The following is a 20,021-nucleotide window of genomic DNA, read 5'->3' as shown; positions in this document are numbered from 1 at the left end:
AATAAATAAAATCTTTAAAAAAAAAAAAAAAAAAAGAGGGGCGCCTGGGTGGCTCAGTCATTAAGCATCTGGCTTTGGCTCAGATCATGATCCCAGGGTCCTGGGATCGAGCCCTGCGTCGGGCTCCCTGCTCGGCGGGAAGCCTGCTGCTCCCTCTCCCACTCCCCCTGCTTCTGTTCCTGCTCTCGCTATCTCTCCGTCAAATAAATAAACAGAATCTTAAACAACAACAACAACAACAACTATATACAGCATATATAGTTCTTACATATGAACTGGTGGCTAAAAAATGTGGATAGTGTTAGTACTGAGACAACCATTAACACAAAACAAAAGAGACTGGCATGTGGATGCATAAAAGTTCTGTCAAATAAGAAAGTGTTTGGAAAAGGGATATAGATGGATAATGTTAAGCCAGCAAAATAAAAAAGACGTATGTGGACAATACACAGGATATATGTACCAAAATCTCAGCCAAACCACATAATGGGTTATGCTCTTCTAAATTATAACACATTAAAAGTTCCATATATTTCATGGCTTTTTGCAACTGATGACCACTTCTAATACAAAATCTTAGTAACATAAAAAATATTAGTCCATTATACGGAAAATTATGTTAAAAGTGACCCTTCCTGGAACTCTCATTCATTATTGGTAGGAGTGTAAAATGATCCGACCACTCTGGAAAAAGTCTGGCAGCTTCCTTTGAAACTAAACAGACACCTACCCTACGACACAGCAATGTCCTTAAAACAAGCCTGTAAAAGATTGTTCATTGTGCTTTATCAATAACAGCCAAAAATGAAAACAGTCCAGGCGTCTATCAAATGGAGAATGGATAAATAAACTCGAGTATATTCTTATAAGGAAATACTACTTGGTAATAAAAAACTACAGACACACATAACAACATGTATGAATCTTAAAATCCTAAGAAAATAAGTCTCACATAAAGAGAATCCATAGTGTATGACTGCATTTACATAAAGTTCCAAAACAGGCTAAACTTGTCACAGGTACAAAAAAAACCCAAACAAACTCACAGAGCAATGGTTGCCTGTGCGTAGGTGGGAGCAGGGTTGACTGTGAGGGGCATGAAAGACATTTCTAGGTGAAAGGAATGTTCTGATCTTGACTGGCGTTTGGCCTACACAGGTGTATGCATCTGTCAAAACTCCAAAAGATCTGTGCATTTCACTGTATGTAAATTCACCTAAAGGCAAAATCACGAATAAAACTGAACTCTGGATAACAGTATACACGCCAAGGTATTTATGGGAAAAGTACACTGATATCTGCTACCTGCTCTGAAATGTATCAAAAAACAGGCTGGACTGATGGATGGACAGATATGACCAAGGAAAATACTACTGAGAATCTAGGTGGTGGGCAAAAGGATGTTCATTGTACAATTTTTTCAGTTTTTCTGTAGGTTTGAAATTTTTTATAGTAAAATGTTAAGGTAATAAAAAAAAGTGACCTTTCCCATCCTAGCACTTCCTGCTATGAAATGTATGGAAATCATTAACCAAAAAGATGCTTACCAGTTGCTAAGATATACTGTCCATCTTTTGACACCTTAATAGTGGTGCAAACAGTAGGCATTTCAAAATCCTGAATAAGTTCAATTCTCCTGCGGACATCTATGAAGAGAGGAAACAAGAAACGGATTTAACTACCAAGTGCTTATTTTATTTCCTAAAAAGACAAAGCACACAGAGCAGTCACTGCGAACAGGTCAACAATGTCCCGGTGCTTCCAAGCCTTGGGAAAGCACATCCATACAGCCCCACCCATCACACAGGGAGGTTTTTTCTTAGCTCATACATTAGTTTTTTATTTTATACATTAGTATTTTATTTTTACTTTTTAAAAAGAAAAAAGTAAGACGAACCAGGAGAGACGATGGACTCTGAAAAACAGGCTGGGGGTTCTAGAGGGGAGGGGGGTGGGAGGATGGGTTGGCCTGGTGGTGGGTATTGAGGAGGGCACGTTCTGCATGGAGCACTGGGTGTTATGCACAAACAATGAATCTTCATCTAGAACTAATGATGTAATGTATGGGGATTAACATAAGAATAAAAAAAAAAAAAGAAAAAAGTATCACTACTTGGAAAGAAAAATGTTCACAATTGTGTACAAACATCCACTTTCAAGACCTGGATAAAGGGGGAAAAGTCAAACATTACACTGCTATGCTATCACTACTCAGTCATGGCTAAGACAAAAATCTTATCATTTTTTTCCTCCTAAATAATAACAAGCTTAAAATCCTCAAAATCTTAAGTTTATATAAGAAACTGCTACCAAGCTGACTTTTGCCTCTGCTGCCACCAGAGCTCTGAGCCAAGAGGACCCAGGCTAGAGTAAGATTTAGAGCAATCTCTCTGGATCAAAACTGACTCTCAAAAAACCTGGTTCGCTTCTATATGAATGTGTGGATTCTTGCCGGTTGTTATCTTAACAATGGGTCTACCGCAAGGTCCGTTTATGACTGTATGGCACATTACTGCCTTGTTTATTAAATTAAACCCAAATATAAGACTCAAACAGAGTAGGAATGGCCCACTCGATATGGAAGACACACGATAGTTTTGAGATGGGCTGAGAGAAAGAGCTGACGAACAGTTTTTTCCTCTAAGTAATCCAGATCTGCTTTCCTACGCGCTAGGATGCTGAAGTGGATGGGGGAATCAGAAGAAATCCGAATCAGTGAACATTACTAAGGCAGCAGTTCTTGTTTTCCTTTGATTCAAAGTTTTCTCATCTAACCTCAGTACTATCTATACAAAGCCTTCTCTTCCAAGACGCTTGCCTTGGGGCATTTCTCTCATACCCAGAAGAAACGCCTTCAACATCTTAGTCTTTGATTTTTAGAGATGAATTAAACAACATATATGGAAAGATAAATCATCTTTCACTATGACAAGCTGTGATGGAGAAAATTTAGTGAAAATTTGTTAAAAAAAAAACAAAAAACAAAAAACAAACTGATCGATGCCTTAAATTTATGAGTAAGGAAAGTAACAATTCAGTGTGACACCCAAAACCTCACTGTTAATGTGAGATCAATTTTTAAGCAGGTATAGGCTGCCCATAAGGTGACCGGCCTACTTTGCAGGATGCCTGGGAGTCACGATCTGCCTGTCCCCCTTAAAAAAAAAAAAAAAGAAAAAGAATCGATCTTTTATTTTTCCTGGTCACCATAAATTAAAAAAATCAAAATCTTCTGCAATGATCTTTTAGGAAAAAGATTTGGATACAATGGAGAACAAAGCAGTTATGGTACAGCTAGGAGAGACCATCCTCCTTAGGTCTCTTGCATTCCTGTACATCTTGCTAGGTACGGCAAGACCGCAACGCCCTGGCCATGCCTTTACCTGAGCCATTTCTCAGGGTTATTTGTAGAGCTGAGAACCTTGACAGGTAAGGTAACATGTCTCCTCTGGACAAAGAGCAGGCTTGCTTCCTGTTTGCTATAAGAGCAGTGGACTTCCTAAGCTCGGTGTTCCTCAGCTGCAACACAAGCCCCCCGCCGTGTGCCCAGCAGCCATGGGGACCCTGCTGAGTGCCCCTGGGGAACTCAGGGCAAGGAAAACTGACAGCAATATGCTGACACTCAGACCACCTGCTGTGTCACATTGAGTAATGGAGTCCTCACCTCCATCCCAGGAGTCACGTCCTCTGCTATTATGCATGAAATAGTAACAGGCTAACTAATCAGCTTTTAAGTAGGTCGAATTAAACCTCACACTCACCAGGAACATATCAACCACAACAAAAAGTTTCTTAGTAAGGAAAAGGGCAAAAAGTATATTTTCCACTGTATTAACCGTACTATTTTTGTAAACCTCCACTTAAATATAACAAGAAATGTGTAAAAGCACTGTAACATGGATCATGAATGTAGCCAAAGTGGGGGAAAAAATAATACTCACCGACATCTTTCTTCTGTAGTGCTCTCTTCTTTCTGTCAGAAAGCCACTTAAAGAAAATGAAGGGACTTTATTTCAAATTATATTTACTTTGTTTTTCTAAAGCTTACAAAAATGCTCATATTAAAAAATCAAAACCTTATAGGAATATATTAACATAGGAAGTGAAAATATTCTGTAATCCCAACCCTGTTAACATATCCTCTGGATTTTTTCTGGTATATATTTACATATATTAGACAATCAATTTTAGAACTACTATGTTTTACACAAAAGAAAACGAATTCATCCAGAAGGCAATAGCCTCAAATATTATGGGTTACAACTAATATATGGAGTAACTTTATTTATTGAAGTAAAATATTAATAAGTAACATATTTTTTTACAAAGAACAAAACTAGATCATTAACTAACCAAACAACTGATGCTTGATAATGAAGAAGTGAATATGACTTAAAAGTGAAGGCATTTTTAAGTCATATTCATCGACAGATTTTATTCTGAAATTAATGTTTCTCAGTGTAGCAGGCAGCGTAATTCCAAAGCCCAAGTCTCTCAGGTGGTCTATCTACCTCATCCCCACCCACCCTCTCCCCAGCTACAGTCGTTTGCACACAGCAGCCCAGATTAAAGCCCAGCAATGGCTTCCAGAAGCACTAACGATAATATTCTAACCTCCTACCTGAGCCTTCAAGGCCCACCTCTCCAGCCTTACCCACCCCCACTTTCTCCCCTCAGCATACCACAGTCAAACCTGTGCCTCTTCTGTTTCTCCAACATGCCAAGTGCACTCCTACCTGGAAACACTTACACCTTCTGTTCTCTCAGCACTGAAAACTCTTCCCCCATCTTCACATGACCGGCTCCTTTCCATTATCCAAGCTTCTGCTCCTACCACCTCTTGTAGAGAGGCCTTCCCTGAAGGCGTTATCCAAAACACTTTTCTCTGACCACTTTAGCCACAACGCACTCTTCTAGTCACACATCACTCAGAGCACTTATCATTATCTGAAGTTGTCTTCTCGTTTGTTCACTCATCCTTTTTCCCAACAGGGAACCTTATCTGACGTGTACATCCCAATCTCAGAACGGGGCTGCAAGCACGCAGTTACTTCTTAACAAATGTGTAGAATGAACAAAATGAGAAAGATCATGCTGTGTGAAGAGTAACTGGGAGATGAGGAATTATCTAGCCTGAATTCTGAAAAGGAAGAATCTAATCACTGACTCCAAATCTTTCAGGGGCAGACACGGGGAAGACCTACATTTATTCTAATTTCTTTTTTTTCTTTTTTAAAGATTTTATTTATTTATTTGAGAGAGAGAGAATGAGAGAGAGCACATGAGAGGCGGGAGGGTCAGCGGGAGAAGCAGACTCCCTGTCGAGCAGGGAGCCCGATGCGGGACTCGATCCAGGGACTCCAGGATCATGACCTGAGCCGAAGGCAGTCGCTTAACCAACTGAGCCACCCAGGCGCCCCATTTATTCTAATTTCTAAGGGCAAGAGTCAAACCAACACCAGGATGCTATAAAATGACAAGTTTTAAAACCAATATCTAACCAGTAATCTAAAAATGGAAATGAGCTCCCTCTCACTGGAAGTGCTTGGACAGAGGCTTGACCAAGACTTATAAGAAATAAAAAACCAAATCAAGGGCTTGATTTGATTGAGCTTGGATAAGCCACCCTTCCCATGACTGGATCTATTACACATTTTAAATATGAGAAGACTGTAAATAAATCACTATTTTCCCAACCCCTTCCAACTCTGAGGTCCTAAGACTGGATGAAATCAAGTTAAGGTCAGCAAGGTTCAGAAATACTGCCCTCTACACCGTAAATTCTGCAGATGCATTTTCTTGCTCACTGCTGTATCTCTAGAACTTGGCATACAATAGGCATCCAACAAACAGCTGATGGATGGGGCAGAAGTGTCTGTAACCAATCTGTCCACGCTTTCCTCCTCTGTGCGGCAGAAGCTGGGAACATCCCTAGAAGCCCAAAGGGACGCGTCCTCTGTTCTAGAGAACTTGACAAAAGTTCCAGCAAAGCTTACCGACCCTGATCACCCTCGGCCCAGCTTCTGGCGCGGGGACAGCAGCGTCCTCATCTACCAGCACCGACCAGCTCCCCCTGGGCACCGTCCCTCGCCTCCGGGCATCCCCGAGCCAGGGGCTGGCCAGGGCGAGGCTGACACAGAGGCCAGGGCCGAGGAGAGGGGCGGCTGCCTTATCAGGAGGGGGACCGCGAAGTGCCTCACCTCGGGCAGCGACTTGCCGCAGCTGAGACTGTAAATCTTCACCTCGTTGAGGCTGGACACCTGCATGGCCAGGGCAGAGCGGCGGCGACCCGCGTTCCTCCCCGGGCCCCTCTCCCCGCGCCGCACGCGAGCATCAGAATCTAAGCGTGTCTCCGGCGCGACTGTGCGGCGTGCGGCGCGGGCGCCGGCTGATGACGCATTCCCCGCGCCGGACAGCCCCAGTTTCCGGAAGAGGGAAGTGGCGAGGCGAGCAGGGAAGCGAGTGGGGCTCTGGCGAGGCGACCCCGACACGGTGAGGGTCCGGAGCCGCTCTCTCTCTCCCATCCACACCCCGAACGTTAGGAAGCCCCTAGGGTCGCTGTCCTGGCCGAGGTGTCGCGGTCCCGACTGGGGCAGGCGGTGCTGGCCAGGCGACCGGAGGCCTTGGGGGCTGGGTCAGGGGAATCAGAGTGGACTTGTATTCTTTTCTTTCCAGTGTTTCAGCAACAATACATCACAAATAAATGCTTTTTAAAGCTAGTGTATTAAAAATGTTACTTTCGTCTGGATTTGTTTGACATTCATCCACTAAGGAGGGAAAGAAAAGAAAAGGCATACTAAGGAAAGTGGTAAAAGGAGGGGAGATCAAGGGAGAAGTTCTTTGAAATTGATGTCTTTTGAGACGGGTGTATGACAGTTACGACAGACGCAGCCCCTCACTACATCGTTTCCAGAAAGTTCGCAGACTCTGTTGATTGTCCAGTTACATAGAGAACAGCCTTTACTAGATGTGAGGACTGGAGAATTTTTGGCTTAGATGAAAAGTTAAGGGGAAAGTGTAGGTTAACAGCAGTCAAACGGGTCCCTTTGAAATTGTAACATAGTACCACGTCCCTTACATGTAACTGAGGTGGGTCATTTTGAGCAAGACTATATTAGTTTATGGTAGGGTGAGGACTTTTGGGCTTAGCAATTTTCTTTTTGTTGTAACTCTCCTCAGAGTTCCGGTCCAGATTCTACTTTCTGCTTGAGCGTTTCTTTGAGGAAGTATGCAGGACTGTCATCCTCCTTGGGGAGGCAGTGTGCCACAGTGGAAAGATCATGGGCTTCATAGCAATAATAAAATAGACCTTTTAAGCAAGTCATAAAAATGAAAACATTTATTTTCCAAAATGTGCAGGATGATTTCCAAGAAATCTTAAATAATTTTATACAAGTGATACTTTTATTTCCACAAATGTAAAAGCCCATTGATTATAAAACACAATAGTATCTGTCACTTATTAAGTACTCTGTGTTAGATAGAAGATATATAGACCTATCCTACTAATTTTTTTAAAGATTTCATTTATTTATTTGAGAAAGAGCACAAGCGGGGGTGAGGGGAGTGGCAGAGGGACAAGCAGAGTCCCTGCTGAGCGGGGAGCCTGAGGCAGGGCTTGATCCCAGGACCCTGACATCAGGAACTGAGTCAAAGCAGATGCTTAGCCGACTGAGCCACCCAGGCAGCCCCATCCTACAAATTTTGGTAATTAAGGGCCATAGGCCATTTCACTTTATTCAATCCTGTCTCCCACCAACCCCTAAATTTGCCTTCTCATTCATTAGCACTGGTTTCACTATTTTGGTTTTTGTCTTTGCTCATGCTAATCTGGATTCTGGAATGCCCTCCCTTTCTCCTTATATCCAGATTCCACCAGTGCCTCAAAACTCACCTTTTGAATATCTTGTTCATTCTCTTATGCTTTCACTGTACTGTATAAGTACCTTATGGCAATTATACCTTCTTGGTAGATTTTTGTTAGCAACAGACACGGTAATCTAATACACCCTACAAGGACAATAATAATGAACTTGGATGTAATGCTGTCCTGGAAGCCTAGGCTTGGAGGTTTCCTTCAGGTGCTCTGGTTTCCTTAAGTCACCACGACCTCTCAAGGCTAACTAAAATGTCGTTTTTCAAGAGCCCATAAAACGTCTTCCCTTATTAAACTTGGGACAGTCTCCTTTTATCTTCTTCCTCCCTCATTTTTATTACTATAGGAAAATGTGTAATGCACTTGTCTGACCACCCCCTCCATCTAGACTCCGTGGCAACTCTGGGCCTTCTTTTTTCTTTTCTTTTTTTTTTTTTCCAAACCCTGTGTCGAGGCCTTAGCACTGGACCTTAATTCATCTCTGGGTTCCCTGGGCCAACCCAATGCCTAGTATGTAGCACACTTTCAGTAAGTATTTCTTAATAAAAATGAATCGATTAATTTATCACTGCTCATCCTGACCCAAAGTCCTAATTCTTTGAACCACACAGTGTGGCCTTTGGTAATATTAAAAACAGCATATATCGTGGCGCCTGGGTGGCTCAGTGGCTAAGTGTCTGCCTTCGGCTCGGGTCATGATCCCAGTGTCCTGGGATCAAGTTCCGCGTCGGACTCCCTGCTCTGCGGGGAGCCTGCTTCTCCCTCTCCCACTCCCCCAGCTTGTGTTCCCCCTCTTGCTGTGTCTCTCTCTGTCAAATAAATAAATAAAATCTTTTTTTTTTAAAGATTTTATTTATTTTTTAGAGAGCGAGCGAGAGGGAAACAGCATGAGAGGGGAGAGGGTCAGAGGGAGAAGCAGGCTCCCCGCTGAGCCAGGAGCCCGATGTGGGACTCCATCCCAGGACCCTGGGATCATGACCTGAGCCGAAGGCAGACGCTTAACCATCTGAGCCACCCAGGCGCCCTAAATAAATAAAATCTTAAAAAAAAAAAAACCAGCATATCTCTATGCCAGATGATTATTGTTTCAAACATGTCCATTTCTACATCTTATGTCTCCAACAAGAAATGTCAGAGCTTTGACCCAGAAACCACAAACAAGGGAACACAGTGTTTTCTGCGAGATAAAACAAGGTGTTCTTGGTTCCTTAGTGCCAAGACAGCTCCCTCCCCACAGTCACTGGCCTGAGGGTTTGACCTACTGCTGCTCTCTAGGGTTACTTTCCACTGAGGACAGAACTGCAAAGCGGGGCGCCTGGGTGGTTCTATTGGTTAAACGTCTGCCTTCTGCTCAGGTCATGGTCCCAGAGTCCTGGGATTGAGCCCTGCGTCACGCTCAATGCTCAGCAGGGAGTCTGCTTCTCCCTCTTCCGCTCCTCTTGCTTGTTCTCTCTCTCTCTCTCTGTCAAATAAATAAATAAAAATCTTTTAAAAAATTAAAAAAAAAGAACTGCAAAGCACGGTGCAGTTTCTCCAGTGTTTCGAGTATCGTGTATAACACAAACAGTTCTGAGATCATACTGAACTTTGAATGTAGTGCTTATTAGATGCCTATTCTTGGAGCTAGGAGAACAGACTCCAGAGCTAGATTGCCTGGGGCCAAATCCTGATTCTACCACTGGCTACCCAGAGAGAGCCTAGATACAGTGAGTTAACTCCAATCTCTCCCTGCCTCTGTTTCCTCATTTGAAAAATGAGGATAATATGAGTACATACTTCAGAGGGCTGTTGTAAAGATAAAATGAGCATATGCCATAAATCAGTGAGTCCAAGCATCTATTTTTAACACCCCTGAAATGACAGTGTGTCTTGTGTGTCACGCGTGCTTAGTTGACAGATTTTTCCTCTAGTGGTACTTGATGTAATGGTGCATCTTACAGTTAATGGGCTTGCATTTATTTATTTATTTATTTATTTATTTATTTATTTATTTTTAAATAGGTTCCATGCCCAACGTGGGGCTCAAACTCACAACCCTGGGATCAAGAGTCACATGCTCTACCAACTAGCCAGCCAGGTTCCCCCTTGGGCTTTTAGATTCAATAAAATACAGTAGAGATGGAGCACTCGGAACAGTGCCTGACATGGTGAGCACTATGCATTACTTGCTATTATTTAGTCCTGGGAACAAAAATAGTTAAAACTGTTTAAGAAAAGACTAAATTTAGGCTCCAAATAACTTAAATGTTCTGAGTTGCCATTTCAGAAACTTTCAAGTATTATCCAAAATGCCTCTCTCAGTTCTCTCCCTCCAAGGCCAATTGATCTCCAAATCCTTCTGATTCTACTTTTCAGATGTCAGATTCATTCTTCTCTGTTCCCACTGCCACAGGAGTTCAAACCTTCATCCTCTCTCACCTGACCCATTGTAATCCTTTTCTCTGGTGTCTGTTTCCCACAGGAGACAAAAATCCTCTCTAATGGGAAAATCTGATCACATCACATTCCAATTCAAAGCTCTATAGTTTTCCCCAAACCTGGAAGAACACATCTGCCCACTTTTGCTGGCCTTTCTGGCCTTCTAGTCTCAGTATCTGATGCTGCCCCTCCCCCAATCCTCTCCCACCCTGACCCTCACCCCCTAGACTCTCCAGGCTGAATTACCTACAGCTTGAAAAATACAAGACCCTCTCTCACCTCTTCATGCCGCCACACCTGCTCTTCTGACCCCTTTCAACTCCCTCTCTTGGCAAACCTTGGTCACTCCCATTCATCCTTCTCCATCTCCCGGAAGTCTTAAAGTATCTAATTTCTCATCAAACATTGTATATAATCTCATTGCAGTGTTTCTTAAGCAGGGATTTACAGCTGTATTCTCAAAAAAACCTTTAGGTTGTTTTTTTTTTTTTATTTCAGTGATAGTCTTTTCAACAATTGATGTAAACATCTCTGATTATCTGGTTGGCCATCTTCTGAAAGAAGTTCAGTGTCAATGCCGGGTTTGCATTTCATTTACAGTTCACTGGTGCCATGTGTCACTACTTTCATTGTCCTGGCTCAGTGATTAGAAGGAGAGGAGGATGGTATGAAGTAATGTGATAGGGACAAGTTTGAGTCAAGTGAAAGTCCAGTGATGTCATGGCCCACTGTGTAAAAGAAGGTTTTACGGTTCATCAAATAGAGAACAGCAATGGGAAGAATCACATCAGCTTGATCAAGGAGGGGGCAGGGAATGCAAAAGAATTCATGAGGTGCTGTATTCCTTTAGCAAAGTGGCAAATGGTTTTCATCAAAACAGTCTCAATCATCATATTAAATTAATTTGAATTACATTGGTTTGAACTTTTAACATTTTGCTTGAAAATAACGCATAGGTTTACTTTGGTGTATAGTAACACAAGAGCTAAAACCACAATAAACTTATAGCTGGGTTTGTATTTATATATCTTCAAGTCAAACATTTAAAAAAAAAGTAAGTCCTAGCTGCAATGCAGTGTCCTGTGTTGGATCCTGGAACAGAAAGAGGACATTAAGGGAAGAATTCAGAAAATCTGAAGAAAATCAGTAGTTTAGTTAATAGTATTGCACGAGTGTTAACTTCTTAGTTTTGATAAATATGCCATGGTTGTGGAAGATGGTAAGAGTAGAGAGAGCTGGATGAAAGGCATATGGGAACGCTCTTTGGTGTATTTACAACTTTTCTGTACATCTAAAATTATTTCGGAGTGAAATGTTTTTTAAAAAATAAGCTAAGCCAATACTGAGAGTGAGATTTCTTTTCCCCTTACCTGAATGATCATTACTTAAGGTTGAAGAATTTGTAATTTTTTATTGACTAATCCACATCTCCATAGATTCCTAAACTGCAAGATAGAACATCAGATTTCTGATGAATTGGAAGTGTCTCGCCCTGTGTAGATGCTGCTAAGTGTATGGTGCCGGAATTAATAAGAATAAAATCACCAACTTCACTGCGTGGACGGTAAGCATTCTAATTTAATGCTTTATACAAGTCTCCTCTCTTTAAGCTTCACTGAGACCTATGGAGGAGGCAGGATTAATTTTCCAATATTGCAAAAGATGTTAATAATTGCTCCATTTATGTAAAGGGGTATGTGAGATGTTGAAAACACTGTTTTTTCAACTTTTCTGTAGGTTTGAAAGTTTTAAAAGAAAAACAAATTTGCCCCAGGTTGCATGAGAGAGACAGGATGCAGACCCTGCCTGAGTGACAGCGAGCAGCCCCCTCCTCCTCCTAGCCGAGGCCTTCCCCACCCGGGAGCCCGGGATTCCACGCTTGCCCATCTCCCTGCTTCTCTGCATCATCACTCAGGTTTGCCCATAACCCGTGGAGCAAATTCCCCTATCTTAAAAATGCCATTAGTTTTCTCTTGCTCTATAACAAACTACCACAAACTGAGTGTCTTAAAACCACACAAACATTGGCTCCACAGTTCTGTAGGTCAGAAGTCTGGCATGGAATGGCTGGACTTAGATTAAGGCAGAAACAAAGGTGGTGGCCAGGCTGAGTTCTGGTCTGGAGGCTCTGGGGAAAAAATCAGCTTCCAAGCTCATTCTTGTCAGCAGAATTCATTCTTCTGCAGTTGAAGGACTGAGATCCCTTGTTTTCCTTGCTGGCTGTCAGCTGGGAGCCACTCTGAGCTCCCAGAGGCTGGTCTCAGGTCCGTCCCCCATGACCCCCATTGGCAGCTCATGATATCGACGCTTGCATTCTTTCAGGCCACTCAGAGTGGGTCTCTCTGATCTCCTCCTCTGTGTCCAACAGAGAAAACTCTTCTTCTAAAGGGCTTGTGTGAGCAAGTTAGGTCCTATTGCAAGATCAACTGATTAATAACCTTAATCGCACCCGCAAAAATCTCTTCTGCAGTGTAACATAAGATAATATCCAGTCATATGCACAGGGGAAGGAATCACGGAGAGGTGATGGTCATCGGGTCATTTTAGATCACTGCTGACCACACCTGGATAGTCCTCATCACTGCCATTAATACCACCATCCAGCACAAGCTGTCTGTCCAGCCGAGGGAAAGACAGTCACTCCTCCCTCCATGCAATAGAGTCCTGGCAAACAGCCAGGATTTGACACATTCAGTTTGGTTAAGCACACCAAACTGTATTCATCTGCTACTATGTGCAAACACCACGTTTGAATTAAATTGAGATGCCTTCAGGACTTACTGTAAATTTTTTGTATTTTTGTATTATCTTAATCCTTCTTTACCCTTGATCACATGTACTATAACCATACTCACTCATACATTTGTTCCACAAGTATTTATTGAGTTATTACCGCATGCCAGGCACAGTTCAGACATTTGTCAATATGTCTGCTTTAGGTTGTAAGCTTCTAGGAGGCAGGGTTCAAGTGAAATTAAACATAAGAAAATGCTCTGTAGATGACATTATGATACCAAAATTAGTCATATCTATTACTTTCTCCATGAGCTGAATTGGCATACAGATTTCAGAGGGTATACTAGATAATGGTTCCATTTTCAAGGATGCATATGCACATTGGTGCTGCTCTTTATTTTTATATGACCTAATGTTATGCCATTAGGCCATTTCATGTGGCTTGGATAGGAAAGAAAAAGGAATATACAGTTAACTTTTTCACTGTTAGAAAGATTCACTTTTTTATTTTTTTTTTTAAGACTGATTAATTTTGAGAGAGAGAGAGAGCAGGGAGAGGGGCAGAGGGAGAAGAAGAAAGAGAATCCCAAGCAAACTGCTTGCTGAGTGTGGAGCCCCACATGGTGCTCAATCCTACAACCCAGGAGATCATGACCTGAGCTGAAAACAAGAGTCAGAGCTTAACCAACTGAGCCACCCAGGCGCCCAGTTTTTTTTTATGTTTAAATCCACAAATGTCCAATGGTAAAATACACTATAGAATGTTTGATCATGGAAATTTATTCCCTAGTTATGACACATAATAGGCACTCAATGTCTGTTGAATGAATAAATGAATAACCAAATTAAAAAATGATTAAAGCTATATGCATGTTATTAAAAAAATAACATTTCATAAACGTTATTGATATAAATTTATTATTGTTTTCATTAATATTATTAATACGGGCATTTAATGGTCTTCAGTGAACCAGAATAATACATTACCTACACTAAGAACAAAGCTAAGCTGGACTTTAGATTAAGTCAGTTTGTTTTGTTTGCTTGTCGGATTTAGGTGATGGGGGTGGGAAGGAAGTTATCTTATTTCCACAAGATAATAGAATCCTGCCCTGAAGTCTGCCCCTGTTTCTTTCCTCTTTCTCCCTCCCCCTTCTCACGCATTCATCAGCCAAACATTTATTGGACCTGCTGCCAGGCCTTGTACGTGTTAGGAATAAAAGCCCACACTGCTAAGGAATCCCGGAGAGGGAGAAATCAAACCGGGGCAGCTGAGCAGTAAAACAGACTGGAAGACTTCTTACACTTGACCGCAAACACCTTCACTAGGACCGTGCCCCAAACCAGACCACAGTCATCACCCCACACCCAGCCCCAGACAGTGAGATGCTACCTCAGTAGACATTTCCTCCTCAATCACTTACATTTTGTATAAAGAATAGCAAATACGAATGTGCATGCATTTCCAGCCTATTTGGAAGGGGATATTTGGAGTGTTTAATGTATGGAGAATGAACACAGACTAATTATACTTACAGAATACCAACGGGTGATTTCTGTGCCTGAAATCCTATCACGACCTCTCCTTATGATGGATTGCTGGCTGACACTGTGGCCACAAGCAAATTCATTCCGTCAGAGCTCACAATGTTCTGATCTCAGTGGGTCTTATGCATAGGTATTCGTTGACTTAATTTTGAGGACCGAGTAACTGGACTACAATACTAAATACAATGTTCTGCCTTTGAAGAGCATTTAAAATGATCAGATTATACCAAAAGACAAAAGCCACTGATTTTAGGAAAAAGCAACTCATTTTCTGGATGACTTGCCTGGGCCTTCCAGAGCTCTAGGGCTTCCTGCTGTACAGGAAACAGACACAGTTACAAGTACGAGATGTGCAAAGGACCCATGCAGTTACACAGGACCCTGTGCTCAGAAAAGCTTTATACTTGGCTTAACACTCTGCTGTCACCATCATGAAATTCTTAATTTTTGAACAAGTGCCCCACATTAGATACCCTTTCTTATGTACAGGGCATAATGGGCACATCAAGGAGGGTCCCCTAACTCATTTGGGGGATGGGGAGGTTTTCAGAAAGCGGAAGGTACAGGGGATATCAGGAAAGGCAGCTGAAAAGGTGGGAAAGAGCTAGATCAGGAGCATGGTGCATTTCAAGTTAAGGCAGCTGGGACTTCGTCCTGGAGCTAATGAGCTTCGAGCCAGAGTGGCATGATTGGATCCGCAAAAGAGCGTCTCGGAGGCTGCTGCGCAAGCTAGCTTTGCAGAGTGCAGTTAGGTAAACAGTGATTGCGATTCTCTAAGTGAGTGAGGAGGAAGGCCTGCATTCTGCAAAGTAGTAGTAGGGAAAGGTAAGAATGGATTCAGCATACATTTAGGGAGAAAAATCGGTAGGCCTGTGATTGTTGTTAAAGCTAAGGGAGAGGGCCACATTCAGGGTGCCTCCCAGTTTCAGGGGCAGGCATGATAGTGTAAGAGCAGGTTAGGGAGGGGTGCGAGAGATAAATAAATAATTCAAGATGAGATTTATTGTTAAGACGTCTATTCTCATCACATTAATCTCCAGATTCAAGGCAATTCTAATCAAAATCCCAGTGAGCTTTTTTTTTTTTTGTAGAAATTGACAAGCTGAAAATGTGTAGAAATACAAAGTTTTTTTCCAAAACACTTTTGGAAAAAAAAGTTAGAGGACTTACACTACTGATTTTAAGACATACCATAAAGCTATGGTAATCAAGATAGCTTCTAGAGTAAGAGTCAGCAAACAGATCATAGAAGAGAATAAAAAGCCCACTAATAAACCCTAATATGTAATTACCTGATTTTCAACAATGGCACCAAAGCAATCCAGTGAGGAGAGGTAATTCTTGTCAACAAACGGTGTTGGAGTAACTGGATCTCCAGACGGGGGAAAATGGACCTCGAGTCCTACTTCACACCATACAAAAAAATATGAATTCAAAATAGATCATAGATCTAAACATCAAAGTTAAACCATTAAGACTTTAAAAAGGAAACACAGGTGGGGCGCCTGGGTGGCTCAGTTGGTTAAGCGACTGCCTTCGGCTCAGGTCATGATCTCAGGGTCCTGGGATCGAGCCCCGCATCGGGCTCCCTGCTCGGCGGGAAGCCTGCTTCTCCCCCTCCCACTCCCCCTGCTTGTGTTCCCTCTCTCGCTGTCTCTCTGTCAAATAAATAAATAAAATCTTTAAAAAAATAAAAATTAAAAAATTAAAAAAAAAAACACAGGAGAATATCTTGTGACTTGAGGGATAGAGTGTAGTCTTCTTAGGCTACACACACACACACACACACACACACAATCTGTAATCACAAAAGAAAAATTGACAAGTTAGACGTCATCAAAATTAGAAACTTCTGATCATCAAGAAACATAGTGAAAATGAATAAGCAAAATTCAAACTGGGAGAAAATAGTCACAACACATATACCAAAAAGGACTGGTATCTAGTATATATAAAGAGCGCGAGAGAACAAGGGTGCAAATGAGATGGAAGTTCAGACAGTCAGTCCTGGCAGGGAAAGAAGCAAGACCAGGGGGAGGTGACAGAACTTGAGGCGGCAGAGGTGGGCTTGTGTGTGCGTGTGCGCATGTGCATGTGTGTGTGTGTGTGTGAGCGTGCATGCGTGCATGAGCGCCTCTGTGTGCTTGTGCATGTGTGCATGCCTGTGCACATGTGTGTATGTGCGTGCATGCACGCATGTGTGCACATGAGCACGTGTGTGCATGCGCTGTGCGCCATGCGGTGGGAGTTAGGTGGGAGGGCAGGGAGGACAGCGGGCTGTGCTGAGGGGGCTGGTGACAGCTAAGCTTTCAGAGGCGCAGCAGTTTCGGGTGATGATGAGGCGCAGGGTGTGGCCTCAGGGGTGGGAGCTGAAAGACAAAAAGGGAAGCTCCTCAGAGTGGAGGAGCGCTGGGAGCTTACAGGCCGGGGCTGGATGTTGTCTATGCGGACGCTCAAGCCAGGCTCAGATGATGGCATTTCACTCACTCATCACTCATCACGTTTCTTTCTTTCTTTCTTTCTTTCTTTCTTTCTTTCTTTCTTTCTTTCTTTCTTTCTTTCTTTCTTTCTCCCTTTCTTTCTTTCTTTCTCTTTCTTTCTTTCTTTCTTTCTTTCTTTCTTTCTTTCTTTCTTTCTTTCTCCCTTTCTCTCTTTCTTTCTTTCTTCCTCTCTCTCTCTCTCTCTCTTTCTTTCTTTCATTCAGGAAATACTGCTGATTAGCTTCACCCTGCAGTGAAGCAGGCAGCCACGGGTCTTTCCCTGATAGGTCTTGTCGTCTCTGAGGACCTATCATCAGGGACACATGTCTCTCCTTTCTTTTGTCCCTTCCTAGGAGGGGCAGAGGGTGGTGGTCAGCTGGATGTCAGGAGCCTCGGCGGGGAGGGGGTCTCCACAGTCACCCTCTTGGAGGCATCTGGTGTGACAGCACGGTCCCTACAGCTGTCCTCATGGGAGGGTCCCAGTGGGAAGCAGAAGAAGGCTGACATGCAGCTGGGCAGCTTGCCTTGGAAGATGGCTCCCAGGATCCCTGAGGCTTCAGGACAAGAGGGAGGACACAGAGTGTTCTGGAAAGAACAGAGAGAGGAGAGCAGGGTGGGGGAAAGTGGGGATGACCAGGAAGTTTGCAGGGTAGGATGGGCTAGTCAAAGAAATGAGGGTCCCCAACAGCCTCTTCAAACCCATGGACACAAGACACAGAGTTCAGGCTCATACCCAGCTGGACCACGAAGGCTTTGCCTAGAGATTTCACCCCTGGTTTTACTAACACCTCGAAAGCCCCACTCTGTAAGTCAGTATATGTGAACTGCTTCACTTTGTCCACAGGTTCTGCAGACTTCCATAAAGCAGAGACTTGTGGGAATTTTGTGCTGCTCTTCCCTGGTCGTGGAGAACCATTGTTCCTTTATAACATTCCCATTCAAAATTCCCTGATCGTGGCGCTCATTTTTCAAATGAACACACCTTAAAAACAATGATGTATTTCAAAAAGATGGCATGTTAGTTCATTCTATTTTATTTCATCGATGTGTCGGTGTGTCACTCCTGCCGAAAAATGCATGGGGAGAGGTCGTGCGTAGCAGCACAAACGTTCACAGGTGCCTCCGGTGGTTCTAAAAGGGATCTTTACAACCTCTTTAAGTGTTGGGCAGGAGCCTCATCTGCACCGTAGGGAACCTCCCAAGGTGCTGGGGCGAAGGGACAAGGATGACAGGATCGGCTACTTCCTCCCCTGTTGTCACCCACGCTCACCCGCCTACAGACTTTCTCCCACTGGCCTGCTGGTCTCCCCAGGAACCCAGGTGAATAACCCATAGCACGAGCCTTCCTGAGGACCCAGTCCATGTGGGACACTGTGTCCAGTCCATTGGCACAGAGATGATTCAGATCAAGAGGACCTGGATCATCCCCAGAGCTGACCGCAGTGGGGTTTAGGGCAAGGCCTGTCACTCCAGCCACCTACACAGTGGCTTGATCCTCAAAAATGTTGGCTGTGCAGGGTTTCGATCAAGATAGAGGTCGAGTGTTCAGAGACTGACATTCCTGACCTCTGAAGTTATGGGGCGCAGCCTGGGTCTTAGATTCATAGTTTCGGCAATGTTTATCAGCAGTTTATGAATCAAGGATATGTTATTCACGGCAATGGACAATATATGTTTATCGAATAATTAAATATTTGATTGGTATACTTATTAAATATAATACTTTTCAAGATCATTATGAGAATCCACTTATTAAACAAACATTTCCTGGCAACCTACTTTGTGCCAGGCACTGTGTGGGGTGTTGGCGATGCAGGGAAGAGTGAGTGATTCATGGCCTCTGCTGGCTCACGGCCCAACCGCGGGGGCAGATGGATGACCAAGGACCACAGCCTCACGCACTGCATGCCGTGAAGAGAGGGATGGGAGATGCCAGGAGGTGTAGAAATCCAAACAAGGAACTGGAAGGGTTTCACAGGCAGGTCATGCTTGAGCAGACTTGTTTGTTTTTAGGCGACTTTTTTAGTACGTGGTATCTGCAGGTGCTTTCCTTTTTTAAGTGGCTTTATTGAAATATAATTCACATACCATATATTTTTCAGTATATTCATAGAGTTGTGCGGTCATCACCACAATTGGTTTACCTTTTCATGACCCCAGAAGCAAATTCCATATCCATTGATAGTCACATTCCATTTTTACCCAACCTCTCCCCCAACTCTAGGCAACTACTAATCTACTTTCTGCCTCAGTGGACTGGCCTAGTCTAGATATTTTATATAAAGGGAATCAAATAATACACGGTCTTTTGTGATGGGCTTCGTTTACCTAGCATTGTGTTTTCAAGGTTTATCCATAGCGAAGCCTGCTTCAGCACCCCATTCCTTGTCACTGTCCAGTAATATTCCACCACATGGACATACCACAAGTTATTTATCTCTTCACCAGCTGATGGACGTTTGGGTTGTTTTCACTTTTTGGCTACTATGAATAATACTGTTATTAACACATGAGTCCATGTTTTTCTGTGGACATTGTTTTCATTTCTTTGTTATGTACCTAGGAGTGGAATCACTGAGCCATCTGGTGACTAGGTAACATTTAAGGAATTGCCCAACTGTTTTCCAAAGTGGCTGCACCATTTCATGTTCCCCCCAGCAGTGTATGAGGGTTCCAACCCATCTATATCCTTGCCAACACTTGTTTTCTTCCTTCCTTCCTTCTTTCCTTCCTTCCTTTCTTTCCTTTTCTTTTTTTTTTTTTAAAGATTTTATTTATTTGAGAGAGAGAGAATGAGAGAGAGCACATGAGAGGGGGGAGGGTCAGAGGGAGAAGCAGACTCCCCGCCGAGCAGGGAGCCTGATGCGGAACTCGATCCCGGGACTCCAGGATCATGACCTGAGCCGAAGGCAGTCGCCCAACCAACTGAGCCACCCAGGCGCCCCCTTTCTTTCCTTTTCTTT

At 43.1% G+C, this 20,021-nt stretch overlaps 2 protein-coding genes and 1 non-coding gene across 4 annotated transcripts in view; 2 read left to right on the top strand and 1 right to left on the bottom strand.

Moving 5' to 3' along the window:
• The window catches only part of NOL10 (nucleolar protein 10), an 85,793-nt gene extending 79,423 nt beyond the window's left edge, over positions 1–6,370 (bottom strand). For both annotated transcript variants that reach the window (XM_081797197.1, XM_081797198.1), the window contains exons 1-3: positions 6,201–6,370; positions 3,942–3,987; positions 1,548–1,646 (exon numbers count right to left, since the gene is read on the bottom strand). In XM_081797197.1, the coding sequence (XP_081653323.1) occupies positions 1,548–1,646; positions 3,942–3,987; positions 6,201–6,266 (211 nt within the window). In that variant the 5' untranslated portion in view covers positions 6,267–6,370. The remainder of the gene's footprint in view (positions 1–1,547; positions 1,647–3,941; positions 3,988–6,200) is intronic.
• LOC115945040 (U12 minor spliceosomal RNA) lies at positions 3,001–3,150 on the top strand. Its single transcript, XR_004079528.1, has one exon. It is a non-coding gene; the product is annotated as a U12 minor spliceosomal RNA (small nuclear RNA).
• Positions 6,371–6,413: 43 nt separating the features above from the next.
• ATP6V1C2 (ATPase H+ transporting V1 subunit C2) overlaps positions 6,414–20,021 on the top strand; it is a 76,458-nt gene continuing 62,850 nt past the window's right edge. Inside the window, exons 1-3 of the mRNA XM_081797200.1 lie at positions 6,414–6,492; positions 9,878–10,023; positions 11,731–11,858. The gene's annotated coding sequence lies outside the window, so the exon portion shown is untranslated. The remainder of the gene's footprint in view (positions 6,493–9,877; positions 10,024–11,730; positions 11,859–20,021) is intronic.

The sequence above is a fragment of the Leptonychotes weddellii genome, chromosome 10 (assembly GCF_054177405.1).
Source record: "Leptonychotes weddellii isolate Sample4059 chromosome 10, ASM5417740v2, whole genome shotgun sequence".
NCBI lineage: Eukaryota > Metazoa > Chordata > Mammalia > Carnivora > Phocidae > Leptonychotes > Leptonychotes weddellii.
Note: the sequence above shows the minus strand (reverse complement) of the source record. Positions and strands in the feature narration are given on the sequence as shown.